Here is a 21,830-nt window from a genome sequence, read left to right on the forward strand (position 1 = left end):
ACAAAACAGAAGAGAGAAAATTAAGCTTAGCGGTAATAACATAAACAATGCAACCAATCAATTAGAGCGAGAATCATAAATTTGAACTGGATACACAAAGAAGTTTGACGACTGCATAATTTCAAGCAATAGTATTACAGGTACGAAGTAAGCAATGCAGATCCAAATTAAGCAACGTAAAGTTCTAAAGCAACTTGACAGTGATATAGCAATACAAAAATATGGAAACTACACATTCTTCCTTGTCACATCGGTAAAAATAAATAGCCAGATGCCTTATTTTTGCTGTGCAATTATAGAGATAGCCACTCTCACCCACATTACTGCCTGTGCTCAAGCAGTTTGTCTCTCGCCGCTTGTAGCTGCTTAATAGCAACACTAATGGTAATGCGTTTTCTTGGCGTCTCTTCTGAACATAATATCCCCACTTCAAATATTGATGCTAGGCATACTTCCATGGCATGTTCTTCTTTATCTAGTAAGATTCGTGGATCAACAATATCCATCACTCTTTCTGGGAGTGCCTTCCTCACATAATCATGAAGATTATTATTATTGTCCACTAATATGCTGCTTTCTGTAGGACGCTTCCCTGAGAACATTTCAAGTAGAAAAATTCCATAGCTATACACATCCCCCTCTTCAGATATCTCCGCGCACATTCCATACTCTGCACAACTAAAGGCTTAAGAATATTGGCCAAAACTAATATTTTATGATATGCTGTTGTCCTCTAACTTTGAAACTTTCTGTTAATCAAGATATTCAAGCAAAGTTTAGTAATCGTTTAACCTAATACCAGGAGAGGTACTAAATACTGATGAAAACAAATTAATATGAGAAGTAACCTGGAGGAACATATCCAACCGTTCCACGTACACCGGTTGAACTCATTTGTGCTTGATTGATGTCACTTGTAGTAGCAAAGGAAAACCTGGCCAAACCAAAATCACCAATATGAGCAACAAATTCTTCATCAAGAAGAATATTGCTTGGCTTTATATCACCATGAATAATACTTGCGTGGCTGTGATGATGCAGGTAATCTACTCCCAATGCAACATCGATGGATATGTTCGGTCTCTGGAGTAGAGTCAAGTTTCTTTCCCTGTTTTTATAAGGACCTGGATGCAACCAGTTTTCAACACTCCCATTAGGCATGAACTCAAAAACCAATGCCTTGAAATCATTGCCCTTAAAGTCCGTGCTTGAGCATGCCGTGATGATCTTGATAAGATTTCGGTGACGAATATTCCTCAAAGTTTCACACTCTGCCAAAAAACTCTTGTTGGCTCCACGTACTTCAACATTCAGTACTTTCACAGCAACAAGGTGTTCACCCGATTCGAGAATTCCTTTGTAAACTGAACCGTATCGTCCTTGACCGACCAAACTTTCTGGGGAGAAATCATTTGTAGCTAATAGAAGATCTTGATATGAAAGTCTAGGAAATAGGTTGTCCTCAAATACCGGGACAGGGTCATTCAGCTTCTTCGAGTTTCCACGTCGATAACAGATGAAGACAAGACATGCTAACAAGATACCAAAGGGTAGAAGAACTAGGAGTAGTATTTTTCTCAAGGAAATTTTGTTTTTCTTACTCCTCAAGACTTTTACAGGACAAGCAGGCAAATGCAGTGCTTGAATACCTCCACAAAGCTCCAAATTTCCAACAACCGAGAAAACACTCATATTTGAAAAAAGTCCTTCTCTAGGCACTTCACCTTTGAGTTTGTTGTGTGAAAGATTAAGGTATTCAATATGATGAAATTCTTCAAAAAATCTTGGGATATTCCCAGATATATTATTACTAGAGAGATCTAGAACTTGAAGACTTTTCAAAGCTTTCAAAGAAGACGGAATTCTACCTTGAAAAAGGTTTCCTTCCATATGTAGCTGCTCCAACATAACACAACCACCCAGGGTAGTTGGTATATCTCCTGTTAGTCTGTTGTCAGAAACATACAGCTCAACCAAATGTTTCAAGCTTCCAATGTTTGATGGGAGCGGTCCAGTGAATAGATTGTCGTGCAAATAAAGGAAAATACATTGGGAAGAATACATAATTTCCTTAGGTATTAAACCTCCAAGCCTGTTGTAATGAAGGGACAATTTCTGTAGAGTTGAGATGTTAAACAATCCGGGAGGTATGGTCCCTTGGAGCTTATTATCAAATAAATGGAGTTCACTTAACTGAGTGATGTTGCTAATGGAAATCGGAATTTCTCCTGAAATGCTATTATCATACAAATATATTGTGCCTAACTGTGAAAGCTCTCCGATTGATTCTGGAATGGTTCCTGTTAAGTTGTTGTATCTCAAATTAAGTACTCTCAGGTTCACAAGTTTTCCAATTTCACGAGGTATACTTCCGTATAAGTGATTTCTGTACATATACAGTCCCTCTAGAGTGGTGGAGAGATTTACAATCGAATTTGGGAGTTTCCCTATTAAACCATTGGTGTTTAAGCCCAACAACTGTAGATGGGTGCAATTGATCAAAGAATCAAAGAAGCTCAAGTCACCAGGCCGCATATTTTCTCCTAGGGAATTCTTACCCAGACTTAGCCATTCAATATTAAGAAGGCTACCCAAATTGTTTGGTATAGGTCCTCTAATATTGTTATCTAGAATGTCAAGATTAACAAGATTGGAGGCATTACCTAGTGAGGGAGGAAGCGTGCCTGAAAATCTGTTATAATCAATGTAGAATTCTTGAAGTTTTGGAAGGGTGAGGCCTAAATCTGCTGGAAGCATTCCTTCTAGCTTATTCTCGGTTAGTCCAAAACTATAGAGGGATGAAATGTTGTAAAGTGGTAGGGGAACCATACCCGACAAGTTATTTGTGCCCATGACAAGAACCTCTAAGTTTACAAGATGAGCAATTTCCGAAGGTATGCCTGCCGCTAGATTGTTAAAACTTAGAGAAAGTTTGTGAAGAGATGATATATTTCCTATTGAAGGTGGAATTGATCCAGTAAAATGATTGGATCCAAGATTCAACAAGTAAAGCTTAGGCCAAGTTGAAAACTCAGTAGGTAGTTTTCCCTCAAGTTCATTTTCAGCCAAACTGATGTTTCTGATATCTACGCAATGGCTCAAATTCGCAGGGAATCTACCTTGAAATGAATTGCTTCCGAGATCAAGATATTGTAGGCGAAAGAGCCATCCAATTTCATTTGGTATTGAGCCATGAAAGTTGTTTTCAGAGAGGTAAATTTCCCTGAGAAAGGAGAGGTTTCCAATATGAGGAGACAATTTGCCTCCCAAGTGTTGTGAGGTGAGGTTTAGCGCTGTTACTCTCTGTCGTCTCCGGCTGCATCTAATGCCATTCCAGTGACAGAAGTGGATGGAGTTGTTCCATGAACTCAGCACACTCAATGGATCATTTGTTATCAATGCCTTAAAAGAAAGTAAAGCTTGGTGATCAGTTTCATTATTTGTAAAAGCAGATACATTAAATTTGGATGTTGCTAATAACATAAGAAAAAAGAGGGCGATGAATCGGCAAACCATGGTTGTACAAGAAAGAAATGGGGAAGGGACATACATATGTAGACGTAGGAGATATACAGTATATTTGTAGGAATGTTGTACTGAATTTTTATTACTCAGATAAAACAGATACTAATAAGATGCATAAGTAGTAGCTAGATAAATAGACAGAAATTGGTACATTTTCACATCCTGCATTAACTTTATAGCTGGGAGGAAAAGGTGAGCCTCAAGATTGTTCATCTCCGGCGACAGATATCATTCAGAGCGGGCCCTCTGTGACTGTACGAGTCAAGCACAGTTTGGTGAAAATTGGTCAATACATTTATTGATTGCGGATACAATAATAAATTTGAGGGGCTATAGTTATAGGTGAATGCATTGATTTTGAAAGGTCCCTTTGTTCAAATTATGTGAATTTATTATAGGAAACATGCTTGCTAAATCTCTCAGAATCAGAATCGTGCATTAGTTTTCTATTATCGCACATAGACATTCTACTTAATCTTCATGTAACAATAAAGTGAACAGCATCTCTGCTCGTGTTCTGCAGTTGTAGAACACGGTGTTGTGGTACTGAATACTCCTATGATGCTACTGCACAACACTGTCTGTTCGACACTTGGGATCAAAATTTCTCTCTGCACCTACATGTACTTAAACCGTGAACTAGAATTCTTGAACTACACCCTTGAAAAACACACACACACACACACACAACTAGAGTTAAGTTCCATGGAGACCACTTTTTTTGGAGATCGTGGAAACCACTTATGTTCTGTAAGTAAAATATTGCATAAAAACATTGCAAAACTCATAATTCTGCAAATATGAAGCTACTTCAAATATGTTTTAAATAATCAACATTTTACACCGAGGAGCTTCAGAAAGTAATAAGAAAGTTTGTACCTACATTTGAGAAACAGTTGCGCCACACTTGTAGTGCCATACATGTTCTTCCCAAGGCAGGACTTGTTACTGCATAGGCGCACACAAAGACAACATAAGGGCAGTATTGAGTTACTAACTGTCTTCATATTTGGTGCTTCTATATTATTGTTTGATAGTTGCATAGAGTGTATAAGCTTACAAGTCAATCACAAAAGACTAGGCTAGATTGCTGATGGATGTGGTATGGAGTCTATGGACAAAATTTATATATTCTCCTGCGATTCATATCACAAAATTAGAACTGAGAACAACTCAATTCAAATCTGGGGTTTTAGTTGAAAAATTGGATTGAGATCAAACCAGTCAGAATCTACTGCTGTCAAAATCAGAATGCAATATATGGGGTTTTAGTTTGACAAAAAGACCCAATCAGAATCTGATTTTGATTAAAGACCTAGAACCCCGAGAAAACTGTCATCTGCTGTTGATTGATCTTGTACAAAACGAAACAATGTAGAAGAAAGAAGGAAACAACTATCAATTTGCAATTCCGGGTTCTCTTGAACGATTAGGCTCTGGCAAGCTAGAAATTCTTTGATTCCAAAGTTAACAAAAAAAAGGAATAAAGCTCCTCCATTGAATTTGGTTATGGAAACCAAGAAAGTGTAAAATTGACATAATTAACGATTAAATTTGTAAGATTGATTTATATTTGATGATAAATTTGATATAACAATGAAAAATAGTGGATGCAATAATAATTTATATTATTATAGAATAGAAATATTAGGAGAAAAATAGAAAATGTAACTTATATATTATTGAAAATTATTATTTTTAAAATTTATAAAAATAGAGGTATATCTCAAAATAGAAAATAAATGAATGGGAGAGTTGATTATTTGCCTAACAAGTATGGCTAACAAAAGTAAACAAATATCAAGAATATAATAATAGGAATATAAATGTCACTGGAAGATAAAAACGAAAACAATAGTAAAAATATATAATAATAAGAATATAGACTTGTTCGCCAAACTTCATTCCCCAAATTTAAGAACTTAATTTCTTTAAAAGTATATTTTTTAAATATATCTTTGAATATAAATATTAAACAAGTGCTTCATATTCATTATTTGACAAAAAAATAAAAAATTATTCAAAAAAATAGAGTTTTATATACTTCTCTCTGTAAACATGTCTTTATATTTGAAAAATAAGTTTAGGCGAAACGGCCTCAATGTTTTAGTAGTAGTAAAAACATCTGGGATAGTCAAATAAGAAAAGACAAACTTGAGCTTATGAGTCAGGCTGAGTGATATATCATATATGCCCGGCCCCAAACAAAATCTGCATAGATTAATTAGTAACACGAAATCAACCAACTATATGCAAGTAAGATTACTAAGTTCGGGCCAGATGCCCTGTCTAAATTCGAGTAACAGAGATTTTTACATCTGAATCTGGCACTGTTGCATATTCTATTTAACAATCACAAGAACACTAATAGCTTTGGTGTTCAGGTCACAACCCTGACAAGCCATCTAATGCTCCCTACTACATTCCTTGTTATCCCTTGGACACCCAGCAATCCAGCATCTCAACGACTGAACCTTAAAGAACTTGTTGCATCCAGCTTAAACTTGGATAGTTGGTTGTACAGAAAATCATCCCTTCTTCTCGGCTGTTGTTTCTTCTACTTTATTTCATGCGAGGGCCTCTGCGGCCGCTTATTCTCAGTGAGTTGAACAAGACTTTCAGTGTACATGTGTGAACTAAAGAGTACTGGAAGCCCTTGAAGATTGATATTCTTTACTGTCTTCGTTTCCGGGTGATACCACACAAGCCTTTTCATATCCACCTCAACAAGTACATTCCGTTGACACTTTGAATATTCAAGAGGTTTAGCAGAGAAACAAAATTCGAGTGCATCACGGTCCATAGAATATGCCTTGAACCAAGAACTTTCTTCCCCGTTGTCATTCGTTAGCAATACATCCACATAAGAGTAGTTTTGGTAGTCAAGGAAGCAAAGTATGCCTCCCAAAGCAACCAACCTCACCGGGTGAACAAAATTCTTCCCACCAGGAAGTGCGACCTCTTTAAATTGTTCCGACCCAAGATCAAAACCATCAATAGCAGGAGAGACCCAATATCTATAAATTGCCGGCCAGTGCAGAGTTCCACTTGCAAACCTCCCCCACGCATCTGAGCGCAAGATGTTCCTGTTACTAGGAACATTCTGAATTTGTGTCCATGAATTTGTCTTAAAGCTATACACTATGACCATAATACCCCGAGACGGACGATCACATTCTACAACCTTAACAACCTTGTAATCATCATTAACATACCCAAATCCACACAAGTACTTCTTAGACGTTACAAAACACCGCGGAAATTCAGCTGGCACACTAGGCAGAGTCCTCCATTTCCTCGTCGAAGGATTCAACAAAAGTATAACATTCCCCTTATCCTTACACAGGCACACTACCCCATTGTCAGAACCCACAAACAAAGCATTAGACAGCGGATCATCCATTCGTGCAACACTAGGGGCATCATCATCGCGCAAAGACTCATAATCAGCCAAGTACAAGTTTCCACCTCCATTACTAATAATCCCACCGCGATTCCTCTCCACAGATGTTTTGAAATGTTTTTCGACAAATTCAGTGCTATCGATAATTAAACACCATTGTTTGGATACACATCTACAACGAAGAAGATACTTCACGGGTACAAGACATAGTATTTCATGAATAAGTTCGCAAGGAAGTGCCATATCCGTGGCTGTAAGAATATAGATTATTATCAAATATATGAGAAGTTACATAAGTGAAAGCTAGTTTACAAGTACTAAACTACTAACTATTGAAGACTTCAAATGTACGCAATCGGAGTTAAACTATTTACCTCTTAGGCGGCGGCGGCGCTGCTGGGCGATTGAACTTGTTTCAGTTTTGTTCCTGATTTTTCTCGACCGGAAGACAAGTGCCGGGTTGATGGATCGGATTGGTATCCATGGTATACAAATTTATTTAGGGTTTGTATAGATTTGAGATTTATAGGAATTTTTTTATTATTATATTTTGATGTATTTAATTTAAATTGCAAAAATTGTACTATGATTCTACATGCTCAGTGATAATTCCAAATTATTGTGAAAAACTTGATTGTATTTGTTCAGGATTTAAGAAATCTCATAATATTTGACAATGATAACTTTATATTAAAATAAAAATTCGATTATATAACATAGATCATGTTCTAACCATTACACAGAGAACGCAAAAAACCCTAAAAAAAATATGTATTTAGATTTAAATCGTGAAAATCTATGTAAATTATAGGGTTCTGTGGTTTTATGATTCTATTTTTAGTATATAAACAATTATATAATAAATAATTAGATTTTTTTTTTTTGATAATATATAATAAAAGATCCCATCTCTTCTTTTGGTTCCACTTTTCCTCTTAATTTTTTATGTTTGATGGCCTTCTAAGATAAGGAGCCTGCAAAATATAGTCCCACTAGTGTGAGAACTGTCACCCGACCTTATCTTGATCCAAAGGGTTATAGGTTCGAATCCCACCAGCTCCCGGTATTCACTCTAGTTAAGGGGACAGAATTTTCATTAGACCTTAGCAACAATAATCTTTACAGAATTTATTCCCAAATCCACATAGGTATTTCTCAGTTGCCATAAGAGAGGACCAAAGCCGTTGTCAGAACCAACAAACAACCAGAGAGAAGAGTCTTCAGTGGGATCTTTGTTCTGCAACAGCATGGACATCATCACACCGGAGAGACTCATATAAAATGAGTCGAGTACAAGCTTCCAAGTTCCACCTGCAGGAATAACGAGATCCACCACTTTATCTTCCAAGTTCGATGCGGTAGTTGTAGGATGTAATATATTTTGGCGAAAATCACACAGTTGGGTTAAATTTTGACGATGGCTAGAAATATCAGAGTCCAGAACTTAGTAAACAGCATATCCTGATGTGTGCTTTATTTTTCACCCCAGCAGCATAATGAAACTATATTTTGTTTAGTATATATCTTTACTGCATATGGACCTATTAAAATTGCATTATGAAATGCGCAACTGTCTCGCCACTGTTGTAGTTATTATTGAAAAATATAGTGCGTTTGGCCACTATGGTCATGACATAACGTTTTAGTCATTTTCTGCATGTTTCATCCTCTGCTGACATTTTTCAAAACTTTCCTCCTAAATTCAGTTTTATTATTGATCAGCTGAACCACACTGACAACTGATTTTCAAGAGCAAATCAAACAATGAATTTCTCCTTCCCCTCTTACTCTGTACTCCTTTGTACGCTGCTTATCCTGGTATGCTTTTCATAGCTGTTGTCAATCATATGACTTTAGTTTATAGAGGAAGTAAGATTTCATCTATGTTTGAATGTAAATTTTGCAGATTATATGGAATAATGTAGATGGAAGTAGAGCTATGACCGACGATGTTAACAAGGGAAATACTAATGTGTTACGACTCCACAGCATGGATGCGCATGCTCATCATCACTCGTCTCACATGAATCATATGAAAGATTCAGAAATTGTGTTCTTCAAGATGGAAGATCTAAAGATTGGGAAAACGATGCCTATTTTCTTTCCAAGGACGGACCCTTCTAAATCTTCTCAGTTGTTGAGAAAAGAAAAGGCAGATACCATACCTTTCTCTTTAGAACAACTTCCAAACATCCTTCAATACTTCTCCTTTTCTCAAGATTCTCCGCAGGCCAAATCAATGAAATATACACTTGAGCAGTGTGAGACAAAGCCCCTAGAAGGAGAGGTAAAAATATGTGCTACTTCCTTGCAATCCATGCTTGATTTCACACACTCTGCTCTCGGAGAGAAAATTGAGGTGCTCTACACTAGTCACCTCAACCAGTCGAAAACCCTTGTACAAAATTATAAGATAGTGGAAGATCCAGAAGCTATTGAAGCTTCCAATATGGTGGCATGTCATAAAATGGCATACCCTTATGCCGTATTCTATTGTCATTACCAAAAGAGCAAGAACAGAATATACAGGGTTTCGCTAGTAGGTGAGAATCAAGAAAGAGTTGATGCCATCAGTGTTTGTCACTTGGATACCTCAATGTGGAGTCCAGCCCACCCTTCCTTTAGAGTCCTTGGAATCGAGCCAGGGACTTCTCCAGTGTGCCATTTCTTTCGAGCAGATAACTATGTGTGGATACCGTCACGTTCTGAAGTCTAGTCTATGGCCTTTCTGCTGCAACTTCTGATTTTCAACTTATTGGTGAATAAGCTGAAATGTCATGTACAAGTCAAACCAATAATGCCAACCACCATGGCTTGTGTTTGATATAAATCTGGCTGTACTTGTGATCTTCAGTAACTTTGAGAATGTTGTATATGTTTCTCTGTTCTATGTACCAGATCTCAGGTTCCATGTTTGTGTCTGTTGTTTCAGTCTTTTATTAAAGAAGTCCTGCATCCATGTTTGTTTCTAAGCCTTCTTAAGACTTGAGAATAAAACTGAAGTCACTTATAATCCAACTGAAGTCCAAAGAAGAGCAAGACAAGATACAAAATTTGAGCCTGTGTTCATGTGGGCAGATGTTACTAAGATCACAGGAGGATTATAAATAAATGAATCCAAAAAACTGCAAAATCTAACTAAGAAAAGGCAAAGAAAAACAATTCAAATGAACTAAGACTGCGTTCACTTTGATGGAATGAGATGTCGGACAATGGAACGAAATTCGTACTCTAATTTGGGGTGAATAAAGAATATGTCTATATTTTTCATTCTAGTTGGAGGATAACTGGATGACTTTAGTCCCTGTCTATTAATTATTGGATGAATCTACCCTTATTGGCATCATTTGTGGGTTTTGGAGGTGGATAAACCAGTGATTAGCTTAATCTATTTGATCCTATTTTCCTACAAAGACAATTTCCCACAGTTCAAATGGAGACACATATCTTATTATGAAGGTCTACCAGATTAGTGACGGATTAGTTGATAATTTAGTGTAAAGTAGAAAAAACGATGCACTATATATTTAGGTGGTGCTCGAGACTTACCGGAAGTTTATTATATTATTAGGGTCTGTTTGTGGTGCTGTCAAAAATTATATTATTGTGTTGTCGGAAAAAGTGTCAATAAGAAAAATGTTGTCGTAGAAATTTTTGATGAGATTTGATAGTGAAATGACTGTTTCGGACAAAACTGAAAATCAGTTTTTCATAAAAGGATAAGGAAAACCTGTTTTTCCTAAAAACAATTTTGACCTAAAAGCTATTTTCAAGTTTACTAAACAATTTTTCATCTATTTTCGAGAAAAATCCGTTGTGCTTCTTCAACGACAATATCAAATATTACCTGTCAGACTTCATGAGTAACAAGGAGAGCGAAGGGGTATAATTCAAGTGATTCCGGCTGCTAGTTTACGGGCTTGATGATTAATTTCAGGCGCACTACATATGTGTATAAATTTGTGGCGGAGACCACTTGAAACTTAAAAGATGCTGAATATAGTATAGAAACCAAAAGAATAGCCTAAAGTAGAAGCCCTACTGAGAAAGTCGACCTAGAATAACTTATAAGTCATAACACAAACAAAACATGGGTTGAAATTCTTTTACATGCAAATGTTGGTAAAATTGCGCCAAACAGGATTATTGTTTTCAAGTAAAATGCATTTTGAATACGAATTCAGAAACAACCTACATGTTGCATGTGTATCACCTTTTGCTTGGTAAAAACACAGAAACAAAAGAGTTTTATATACGAGATTCGACGATGAAACAGATATGCATAAAATTTTATATGAGATAAGGAGATTGAGATATACATGAATAAGGGTAGCCTTATCACTTTGATTCTGGATAACAAAGTTATAAATGCGTGTTCTTCTTGCCTTCATCTTTGAGATGATTCGTTTTTTGTAATATGAAAAATTGAGAGTGACATCCGGATGAAAAATACGAAAAATAGAACAAAAGAATTTTTAAAATTCTAAACTAATATTTAGCTAAAGATTTATGAAGGTGTTCTAAACCCGGATAGAGAAATATTATTAAGATATTTTGATTTTAGCTAGGGATATTTTGATTGCAGCTGTAAAATAGGCCGTGCAAATGTCAGCTGTCTACCTGATCGACCATAAATTACCTGTTTTGCGGAGACTTACTCAGAACTTATATTTCAAACTTGAATAGCGTGCACAAAATTGTGTATATAAAATTTGTGCATAATAAAGTGGCAAGTGATGTGGTGGATTTTAATTAGGGTGTTTATGTAAATACAGAGGATCCATTCCAATTAAGACCCACCACATGTTATTATTATGTACAAAATTTTGTACATAATTATATACACCAAGCATTTTCTTTCGAACTTTGATTGTTTAAAAGATGATGACGCATAGCTGTTCAGTTTACTGTTACATAGGAACCAGTCCACTGTCCACTACTAGTAAAATAACTGCACAACAACCTCTTACAGAGAAGAACTGAAACTTAATGAAATGACTACAATAAACAGCTTAAATAACAGCACCAAATACATCACACTAATCAACCTGAGAACTAGTGTTCTAAGAAACCAGACAATAATTAATATTTTTATTCCAACACAAATTCAAGAATATTAGAGGAACTAGCTGATCATATTGGTACACATCCACACTAATCAACTTAAAGACTCACACTTTCTATTCTCAGCTACCTAGCTAGCTGAGGACAAATAATAAATCAGACAACACAATATTTGACTTATAATAATCATGCAAACTGTAGAATTACCCTGATAGATAAATTCATCTAGTATCTAACCAGACTCATCACTGGACTTCCTTTTCAAATAAGAATCATTACGATCGTCACCAAAATCTAGCTTCTCATGCACACTGTCCTGCACAAATTTATCTTCCGCTAGAGCTGATCCGTGGTACAGGAGACCTGCATCATAATTCATCGTATCGAAGTCTTGAAACATTGGCATTGCCTCACCTTTCGTGACATGCCAGTACTGTCTGGGACTAGGCCTCGCATAGGAAGTGCTCGCAATCTGCACAAGTGAGTGACGATAATTAAATTATAATGACAATAATACATGAAAATACGAAAGTGGTTGCAAAGAGTTTGCCATACAAAGAGGAGGGCAAGAGAAACAAGCAAAGCTAACTTAGAATGCATGCTTGATTTTGGAAGAGTGTATGAAAGTCCTTAATATTACAAATTGTGGTCAATATGGGTACTTACATATATAGACAAAATTATAAGTCCACTAGGAGAATAAATCTATGCCTTCATTTTCAAGAAAGGCAAAAAGACCCTTATGCTGAGATAATCAATCTAAAGAAACTAATGTAATACAACAGGGTCCTGCACTTTAATATTTTACATATGCTGCCTCATTTCTTTCATTTTTCACCACACTCCTGGGGTTCCTAATTAAACCGTCCTACGTTTCGTAAAAAGCCTAAGGATAACTATTAACCTGAATTTTCATATAAAATACAGTATTCAATTTTGATGAAAAAAGACGTATTACAAGACATTGTAATATGTTGTCTAGGATTTTTGCCCAGCATGTGCCGACTAGTTTCATAACCAACACTGGACTAATAAAACAATAAGACGGGAACTCCCTGCGATACGCATGATTTGAGAACCGATCTCGACTGTTTGATGAATCTTCCCATGTCTCTACAACTCGAGTGAGTGTCCGAGAACATGTGAGGCTCGAACCAATGTCCCATTTCTTTAAGACTTTCTTGAAATAGAAAGTGCAAGATGTCAATTGTAAAGAAAGTTTAGACAAAACTATCAGCAAGGCTCATGCAGGTCCAATTACCAACTTAACCATGAAAAAAGTGAAGTGTGGTAAATATGAGTAAACAGAAAAGTTAAGTATATACTCTACTTTACATTTTTAAGTATATACTTTACTTTAAATATTTAAGTATATACTCTACTTTAAATTTTTAATTAAGAAAAGTTGTTTGTCTGATAACAGAATTAAGAAAGTCAAAGTCTGCAGATCTAAACTCTAAAGTAAAATGGATCACTTTTTAGGTCCAGAAGGTTGTTTAAGCACATAGCTGCATGCGCAAGCCCACTTAATTAGAAAATTGCGGAGCAGTTAGTAATCTAATCTATATCTAAGATTCTGAAAAGATAAAAAGATTGAAAAGAAAACTTCAACTGACAAATTCCCCTGAAGACTTGCATTTAATTATTAATATCACTTCTTTGATGAGGTTTTGTATGGTGTTTTGTACGTGGATATATTGTTCAAGCACACCAAATTTGTTATTATAGCATATCTGATGGGACCGGCCACCGGCCTTCACATTGTTTAGCATCATGTTTTAGTGATTACTGACTGGTTTTACAATCATCACAATTCACAAGTGATATTTACAATGTATATTTGACCTTTTAGGTTTTGAAGGAGCCATAGTGTCTTATTAAACTATTATTGAAAAGTAAAATTAAATCAAAATATAAAGTACAGAGTGAAAAAAACCAGTATAGAAATGAATGAGACGGAGGAAATAACTCATTATTATTGTAAAGAGAAAAACTAGATGTTAGTATTATAATTGAATAAGATAAATAGAATTAAACAAAAATATAAGTTACTTATATCTAATAAAATATAGATAAATTGAAATTAGTATTGGTATTTCGATATAGTAATATCATACTTAAAGTGTTAGGAATTTATGGATATACCACAGAGTATATTCCCTCTGTTTTTTAATACATGACGTTTGATTTTTTGACACGTTTTTAAGTGTTTTGATCGGATGGTTAAAAGTATTATTTTTGAAATCTTCTTTTTCTGAAAAAAAATATATAATCAAAATTTTAATTGACAAAAAAAATCGATTAAAAATAATGATTCTTATTATCCGGTCAACCACCTAAAAGTAAATATTCAAAAGTGTCCAATAAAAAAAAACAAAGAGAGTATATTATGAAAAGATAAGATGCAAGTAAGAGTTACGGTGATTTAAAGATTGACGGAAAAATATATGTGAGTATCTGTGTACAAATGTACGAATTTTTCTGGGTTCGGTCTTGTGAACGAAAAGTGGGTTTATGAAGTTGAGAGATTTCATTGTTATTTCTTTTAGTTTCCTTCCTTACTGGAAGCAAAATAAAATGAGAAAAGAAAAGAAAAGAGAGAGTACATTTTCACACTCTCTGTCAAAATGATTTGCCAGAACAACAGACATGATAAGGAAACAGTCCTACAATCACTAAATTTTCTGGTACAAACATTTATTGTGGAATAAATGTAAAAACAGTTTTTGTGTCAAGGCAGCTTCTTAAGATCAAGCAATGTTTACAAACCAACAGCAACGAAAACGTTTAGCTGCAGAGGACACAACCCCTCTGAAAGTAAATGCACACATTATCTAAGGATTAAACCAGTGAAGAAGTAGAGTGTCTTGCCCTCAGCTTGGGGTCTTGATGATCATCAGCCTGTCCGAATATCTGTCACAAGCAGAAAAGGTAAAAAAAACGGCATTTACAAATCTTAGGTAAAAACTTTTGATCCCTTAAAACACTCATGGCTGGTGATAGTGTAGGGACAGTAAAATTGAATTTTGGGGACTCTGAACTTACCATCTGGGGAGCAACCAATCCTTGTAGAATATGTTGAGGGAGCCACTGGAATGGAGATTGATAGCTGAGTGGTGGAGCATGCACTTTTATTACATCTGTCATCGGTTTGAGGCCACAATTCTCTGGATTTTTGACACTCATCTAAAAAAGGAAGTGTGGAAGGATGCTCTTGTTTCCCAGGGTCTAGTGAACTACTATCATTGCCAAAGAAGCAATGCTGTTGTCGCTGATTTGTCATTGTAGCATCATCATGTTCAAAAGCTTGAGGCACATGCATATTAGAGTTCCCTTGCAGATTAGAATCGTTTCTTGGTTTCAGCAAGGAGCTTGATTCAACTTGGGATGGCATCAGATGCCATGCAGTGTTCATATTAGTGTCCATCCCAAGACCCCTGACAGTGCCCGCAACTACAGGTGAATTATGCTCATCTGCACCAGTAGTTGGTCCCTGGGGATACCTGCATATCATGCACTGTATAGGTTTAGTGATGACTTTGAAGTTCTATAAAACTTCAGATGTTTACAAGCTCCATTAACTTTATCACCTCTTGAATTACGGAGTACAATTTACTTGATTTATTAGATTATGGATTTGATTCATCAGGAGAGTGAATCAAACCAATTAGCATGCAGCTCCAGTAATTAGAGGAGGGATAAGACAATTCTATGTTACCAAAATATCCCTGGGAGTTGATATTAATATATAAATGCATGACGGTTGTACAAGCTATTTCAATACAGTGACTCTTTGAGTAATTTGGAGGTTTTTTATGGAAGGTCTTTTTTCCAGCACAAAAACGAAGTATACGAAGCTCTAGGATCCTATGTACACAGTGAATAATGAATAACAATGATTTACACACTTGGCTAGAATATGACAACTCTGTGAAGTTTCAAACCTTATATTGGATGGAATATAAGCAGCCACAGGTTCAGCCTCAATAGAGTCATTCATTACAGAGTTATAGGTTAAGGGTATCATGGATGACGGATGCCCCTAGGTGCTACATTTATGACTTTCCACTATCTATCTGCTCTGTTCCTTCACTATGAAATTCAATCCTTATGTATTAGTACTCCATCTCTCCTTTCCAATATGTAACTCTATTAACTATCATAAATATGCACATCAATGCATGAATATACTAAATGTACACGATTTTATCTTATGCATTCATGTATATTGGGAGTTATTACAGCTTACTTCATAAAAGTTAATAAACACCGCACTTTAGGAGCAGGAGCTAAAGAACAGTATAACACAGGACAAAAATAAGTTGAAGTCGTTCATATCTGATCTCAGCATGGCTACAAATTGTAGGAGATACATACATAAATACAATACCGTTTCCCGATAATATATGATGGCAATTTAACAGGCAACTTTAGTTAAAAACAAGAGTCTAACCATTTCTTCTATCAGCAAGTTTTACATCAATAAACAAGAAATATATGATAAAATACCTACAGACAGAGAAACTAATTGCAAGGACCTTTTGAAAAGAAATAACGTCGCACAAGGCTAAGTAATGAACCTGTACTCTTTGTCTGCTATACCACAAGGAGGTGGTTGTTCCATCTGCAACTTGGATAGATTGCTTCCGTAACATAAAGTCTCTGATTTAACGGTTGGATAGGGTGGCAAGTTTTGTAAAATTCCACTCTTACTACTTTGAAAGATTCCACCACTACCGCTGCAGCCAGTAGTTATGTGCTGCATCGCAATCGGCATTGAATGTGAAGTAGATTGAGATTCCACAGGCTTTCTTGAACGGTTGCGGCCACGGTGCATGTGTCGCTCGCAGTATTTGGAGTCCGGATAAGCATCTTTGGAGCATCGCCACTTTTTTCCATCAGTCCTGCGGCACCTACCCGGCTCAGGGTCAAATTTTTTCCCATAATAAGAGCAATAGCCCACTGCACATGAAGAATTATAGTGTAGGCATTAGGTAGCAAAACCAAAAGAGCATAAAATGAAAATTTAAGAAATAAAGTCCCAGACCTTGAATTACATAAACAAGGTTAAAAAAAACAATCAAGACAATATCGTACGTCTATTGATGGTAGGTAGGTTCGAACAAGTGCCTCTAACTTGTGCCCCCTGTTTAGTTAGTTCTCAACTCTCTCGAGACCCATGTTAAGTTACTAGCTCTGTCAAAACCTTATTGTGTTAGGACCGACTGATGGATCATATACCATTATACCTTGTTTTTTCCCTCTTAAATTCTAAAAGTTATATGAGTTTAATTGGAGTTCCCTTGCCTAAATTTTGCAGGTAATGTAAACTCTAATGCTTATACTCTAGACTCGATCATATATGTTCATCCCAATCTCTGGCAAATACATCCCTTTGATTTCAGCAATCAATACGTAAAGATTGGACAACAATCATACCAAATCACCTAAATGTTAATCCAGCAAAAATAAACATATAAGCAAGTAAACAACACATATGAGGTAACATTAAGGGGCGTTTGGATAGCATGCGGGAATGGGAACGAGGGGTATGACTTATAAATATGGTAATCCCTCCCAATTGGGGTGTAAAGAATGCTTTACCCATTGAGGTTCCCATTTCACGCAATAAAATTGCTAATCCAAACACCAAACACACGGCTTTGAGGTTACTATTCCCGTTAACCGGCCTCATTAATCATGAACCAAACGCCTCCTAAAACACTACAAATTTTTACATGATAACAAAGTTTAAGTAGTTTTTTTCGAGTCTTACAGGGGGAGTGCTGAAAAAACCGAGCAGACAAAGCCTCCAAGCTCCTCTGAATAGTAACAACAAGTTCCGGTGGCACGGGCAACCCTGCCATCAAATACTTATACACCAGTGCTTGTTGCTCCAGCTCCTGCCATTGCACTGCCGTGAAAGGTGACCGGATTCCATCTCCGGCCACCGCAACTGATACTAAACTGCCACTCATTTCACCCCTACTTAAAATTTCAAAAATCTCAAAACCAAGAATCTCGAAATGGGCACTTAAGTACTATCAAGACGGAAAGCTGCAAAGACACAAATATGCATTTCAGACACAGACTCAGTTATAGTAATATATAGAGACACAAATATGTTACATAAAGAGAGATAAGGGGGAGGAGATAAGGGAGAATATGGGTTACCTCTGGGGGGACAGATCTAGGGTTTGGCCATATTGGAGAGAGAGAGAGATGAGAGAGAGAGGTGAGGACCAGAAGAAGATAAGAGAAAAGCTGATGGGGATACGAGGGAGAGGCTTATTGAGACAAAACACAGAGTTAGTTACACTGTGTGTGTGTTTAGTGAAAGAGGGTTTAGTTTTATTAGGAAAAAATGGACAAGAAAAGAATGTTTGAGTTTGGATATGGTTGAACAGCTACTGCTAATGAAAGTCTTATTACAGAACATAGAGTTGATCTTCTAAATCCATGTTTTCTTGAAACTCGAAAGTGTGTATAATTGGAGGCGGTTGGGGCGCATAGGTACAAGGAGAGATGGCAGTCGATAACAGAAGTGGGGCCCATTGGATGTTACTGCTCCCTCCTCCCATTCAAACACTACACCTCCCTTGTGCTTTTCAATACCATGTGCATTCATTCCCTCTTTTTAGCATGGGTAGTGTAGACGTGTGTGTTTCTTATCCGGTTGCGTAAAATTATCGAGAGTTTTTGATTATCGAGTTCGAGTCTTCGATATTTTAAAAATATCTCAATCAAAATTTGAGATTCTGCTGGTCGATTCTAAAATTTGAATCGAGAAGTAGAATTATATTATTCAGCTAATTATAGACTTGATCTTTGTTAGCTGAATATTTTTTGTTTCAGACTATTTTTTGTTGTGCAAATCATCATTAGGCCACTTAAAAGCGAAATTCTCAAAGAACTCCAATTTTTGTTTTTTTAGATCTTAAAAATAAATTAACTAAATTCTAATCGAACTTCTCTCTTTATTTACCAAAAGTTGCGAGTCCAACTGTTGTCCAAAACATTTCTCATTATATTCATTATTAATGTCCTAAATATTAGGATCCGAAAAATACTCCAAATATCATTTATTAACGCTACATCGTTTAGCATTTTGGATGAATAAAACGTTACATAGTCTAGCGCTTTATCAGAGTTAACCTAACATAACATTAGTTTATATACCGTTTAGTTTATATATCATTTTGTTTAGTTAACCTGAACAAACGCCACATCGTGTAGCGATTTGCTGGGTTTGCTGGATTAAAAGCAACAAAAAGCTATACGATCGAGCGTTTTCTTCCCAAATGAAAAACGTTAGATTATCAGATATTAATAAATAATATTTGAGGTCATTTTTTCCAATTCTAATATTCTGGGCATCTACGGTCATTTTTCAAATCAAAGTGGCCTTTTGAGTAAACTTATTTTTCAAAAATAAGGATTTAATTCTAGAGAGAAGTGAAGCTCTACTTTGTTTTAAAATAAATCCTTATTTTTTTCCATATAATGAATATTAAACACTTCTTTACCATTTATATTCAAAAAAAATTATATAAATATGCATTTTTTTTTGGAAAGATAAGTCCTTGATAAGCTCTTTCTTTTTGTAGCCGAACAGGCTATAAATCATGTAATTATACAACCCGGGGGAATAAAAAAAATTACATATCTAATTAAATGAAACAACTATTCTTTCGAAAGTATGTCATGTTATAAATTGTCATACTTCTATGTTCCTGCAAGACAAGGTTTTTACATATAGTTGCACACTTGCACTCTCGGCTACAGGACTTGACATAAATAAACTTGATTCAAAAATGAAATTGGCATTACACTAGCTAACCATAACCCCGATAACTTCTTATGCCAAGTTGACCATATTTCTTAACTGCGAAACCATATGAGCTAACAACTGCAATCATGACGCCAAAAACAAGAGAGTATAACTGAAAGTTGGCAAGTAACATTCCTCGAACCTCATGGTTTTCTGAATTACAAACAACCTTGTTCTCTGCAAGCTTGCAGCCGTATGGCATTGACGGCCCGTAGAGTGAAAATGCTGTCTGGTAGAACCAAAGGCCTTGTAGTGTCATAGAAATGCCAATAGACAAATCAATTGCAAAGTTGTTTGGCACAAGGGCTCCTGCAATTACAGAAAATATGCACAGCGCTACAAGGAGGACGAGGATGAGATGGTAATGGCCCTCTAGCCCTCTATGTGTAGTCGAGTGAAAGAAGAATAGTAAGAACTCAGCACAAAATGCTGTGGCAGCGACAAAGCATAAAGCTCCATCTGGCAAGGGAAACAAGCTGAAATATGGAGAAAGGACCATCGATCAATTAGCTGAGAATAGAGCAGTGGTCAATTAATTTACCAAAAACTGAAATTTGATCCAAACTTCCTTCTAGGCAGCAGTGTTTTATCACTGTCAATGCAGATTGACCAGTAGCATATATGGCTCTTATACTCAAACCTATATGACAATACAACATAGCTATTTGGTTGCAAACCTTAAATTCCCTGGGCTCTTTCACACGAAAGTATAAGAGCTCTGGCTTGTGAATATATAACAAAACAACGTCCTAAAGATGATCGTTAAGATCTTTTTATATTTGGGTAGAAAGTTGGGGAATGTAATACCTGTAGCTGTTTCTGGAATAGTGTTTAGGTCTATGCAGTGAACCGAATATATGTACATATACAGGACTTGTTCAAACACAAACTTTTTTAGCCTACAAACTATACACATATGCAGAATTCATTAACAACGATCCTTGAGCCCAAACAGAATTTACCAATTTTTTTGAAAATAAAAAATAAGCTCATATCAATGAATTGTAATTTTGATTGTTATATAAACATTGTATCTTAGTATTTATATCTTAATTGACCACAATTAATATATTATTTAAATGTTTTGTTTCAGAACTTCTGGTGAATCCTATAATGTTGTTTCAGTATAACGCTTGTCGATGTTGATGCATTCTGAAGGTTTGTAGTGTGACATGCCCCGATGTATATATACTTGTTCTACTCCGAGCTATCTAGATGTTACAAGATTCTGCAGGGTCTTTTAAGTTTAATTATCTTGCCAAACTATACATCCGTGTAAAAAAATTAGATACCCATGTAACAATGTGAGGTAAATACAGAAGATACTAGGCGAAACACTGACCTGGTTTTCTCAGACAGCAACATGACAACACCATAGACGAAGAACATGAGAAGCATTCCACCATGTTCAAAATCATTCATGTGAGTTGGGTTCAATACTCCATCAACAAAGTAATTGAAGTGAGGTGAATATAAAAGCTCTATACACATATCAAGAAAAGCCCCGGCAGATATAACATACAACTCCAAATATTTCAGTTTTCCATTGTAACCAGGAACCGGATTCCAAACTCTGACCTGAAAAAACTTGGGATTCAACACCTGCCTCACCAAAGAGCACCATACGTGCCATACACCAATCAACAGGAACAATGTCCCTGGTACAGCATGCCCCATAAAAGACCCCATCTCTGAGATTCAATGGTAATCCAATATCAAGACAGGAGCTGTATTTATTCCCTCTAGTTCTACACACAAGTTTGATCACAACCAATGATGCTAAGCTACGTAATATTTCACCCTCAAACTCTACAACACATTTTGATTCCGATAGCCGGCTTTTCTCTATTTATTTTCTTCTAGTTTTTACACAAGTTTGATCACAGCCAATGATACCAAGCTACGTAATTCCTGATCCTCAAAAAACCAACCACAATAACTTTCTTTTCTCACTACTGAACTATTTAAAAGAACAACATTAAGACATTACGTAGCTCCTGGGATCAA

The 21,830-nt window shown here is 36.0% G+C and overlaps 5 protein-coding genes and 1 long non-coding RNA gene across 13 annotated transcripts; 1 reads left to right on the plus strand and 5 right to left on the minus strand.

The window, feature by feature from the left end:
- Positions 1-45: 45 nt before the first annotated feature.
- LOC108192927 (probable LRR receptor-like serine/threonine-protein kinase At3g47570) lies at positions 46-5,034 on the minus strand. Of its 8 annotated transcripts, XM_064085995.1 has the most exons (5): positions 4,747-5,034; positions 4,586-4,661; positions 4,409-4,473; positions 849-3,402; positions 46-670 (listed from the first exon to the last, which is right to left on the minus strand). In XM_064085995.1, the coding sequence occupies exons 3-5, from the start codon at positions 4,442-4,444 to the stop codon at positions 321-323; spliced, it is 2,940 nt and encodes a 979-aa protein (XP_063942065.1). In that variant the 5' UTR covers positions 4,445-4,473; positions 4,586-4,661; positions 4,747-5,034; the 3' UTR covers positions 46-320. The 8 variants fall into 8 exon arrangements, with proteins under 8 accessions (XP_063942065.1, XP_063942063.1, XP_017214981.1 ...); XM_064085993.1 differs by having other exon boundaries at positions 849-3,777; positions 4,409-4,661; XM_017359492.2 differs by having other exon boundaries at positions 4,586-5,034.
- Positions 5,035-5,716: 682 nt separating this feature from the next.
- Positions 5,717-7,423, minus strand: LOC108192991 (F-box protein CPR1). Its single transcript, XM_017359550.2, has 2 exons — positions 7,303-7,423; positions 5,717-7,179 (listed from the first exon to the last, which is right to left on the minus strand). Exon 2 carries the CDS (start codon positions 7,169-7,171, stop codon positions 6,083-6,085), a length of 1,089 nt encoding a protein of 362 aa, XP_017215039.1. The 5' UTR covers positions 7,172-7,179; positions 7,303-7,423; the 3' UTR covers positions 5,717-6,082.
- Positions 7,424-8,557: 1,134 nt separating this feature from the next.
- On the plus strand, positions 8,558-9,900 carry LOC108193019 (BURP domain-containing protein BNM2A). Its single transcript, XM_017359586.2, has 2 exons — positions 8,558-8,746; positions 8,835-9,900. The coding sequence occupies exons 1-2, from the start codon at positions 8,693-8,695 to the stop codon at positions 9,642-9,644; spliced, it is 864 nt and encodes a 287-aa protein (XP_017215075.1). The 5' UTR covers positions 8,558-8,692; the 3' UTR covers positions 9,645-9,900.
- Positions 9,901-11,987: 2,087 nt separating this feature from the next.
- Positions 11,988-12,689, minus strand: LOC135151114 (uncharacterized). Its single transcript, XR_010289624.1, has 2 exons — positions 12,548-12,689; positions 11,988-12,464 (listed from the first exon to the last, which is right to left on the minus strand). It is a non-coding gene; the product is annotated as an uncharacterized LOC135151114 (long non-coding RNA).
- A 1,889-nt stretch (positions 12,690-14,578) lies between these two features.
- On the minus strand, positions 14,579-18,393 carry LOC108193001 (growth-regulating factor 3). Its single transcript, XM_017359562.2, has 5 exons — positions 18,167-18,393; positions 17,769-18,049; positions 16,573-16,954; positions 15,038-15,495; positions 14,579-14,905 (listed from the first exon to the last, which is right to left on the minus strand). The coding sequence occupies exons 2-5, from the start codon at positions 17,968-17,970 to the stop codon at positions 14,889-14,891; spliced, it is 1,059 nt and encodes a 352-aa protein (XP_017215051.1). The 5' UTR covers positions 17,971-18,049; positions 18,167-18,393; the 3' UTR covers positions 14,579-14,888.
- Positions 18,394-19,827: 1,434 nt separating this feature from the next.
- Positions 19,828-21,625, minus strand: LOC108224293 (uncharacterized). Its single transcript, XM_017398834.2, has 2 exons — positions 21,166-21,625; positions 19,828-20,299 (listed from the first exon to the last, which is right to left on the minus strand). The coding sequence occupies exons 1-2, from the start codon at positions 21,510-21,512 to the stop codon at positions 19,828-19,830; spliced, it is 819 nt and encodes a 272-aa protein (XP_017254323.1). The 5' UTR covers positions 21,513-21,625.
- Positions 21,626-21,830: the final 205 nt, after the last annotated feature.

Source organism: Daucus carota, chromosome 1 (genome assembly GCF_001625215.2).
Source record: "Daucus carota subsp. sativus chromosome 1, DH1 v3.0, whole genome shotgun sequence".
Taxonomy (NCBI): Eukaryota; Viridiplantae; Streptophyta; class Magnoliopsida; order Apiales; family Apiaceae; genus Daucus; species Daucus carota.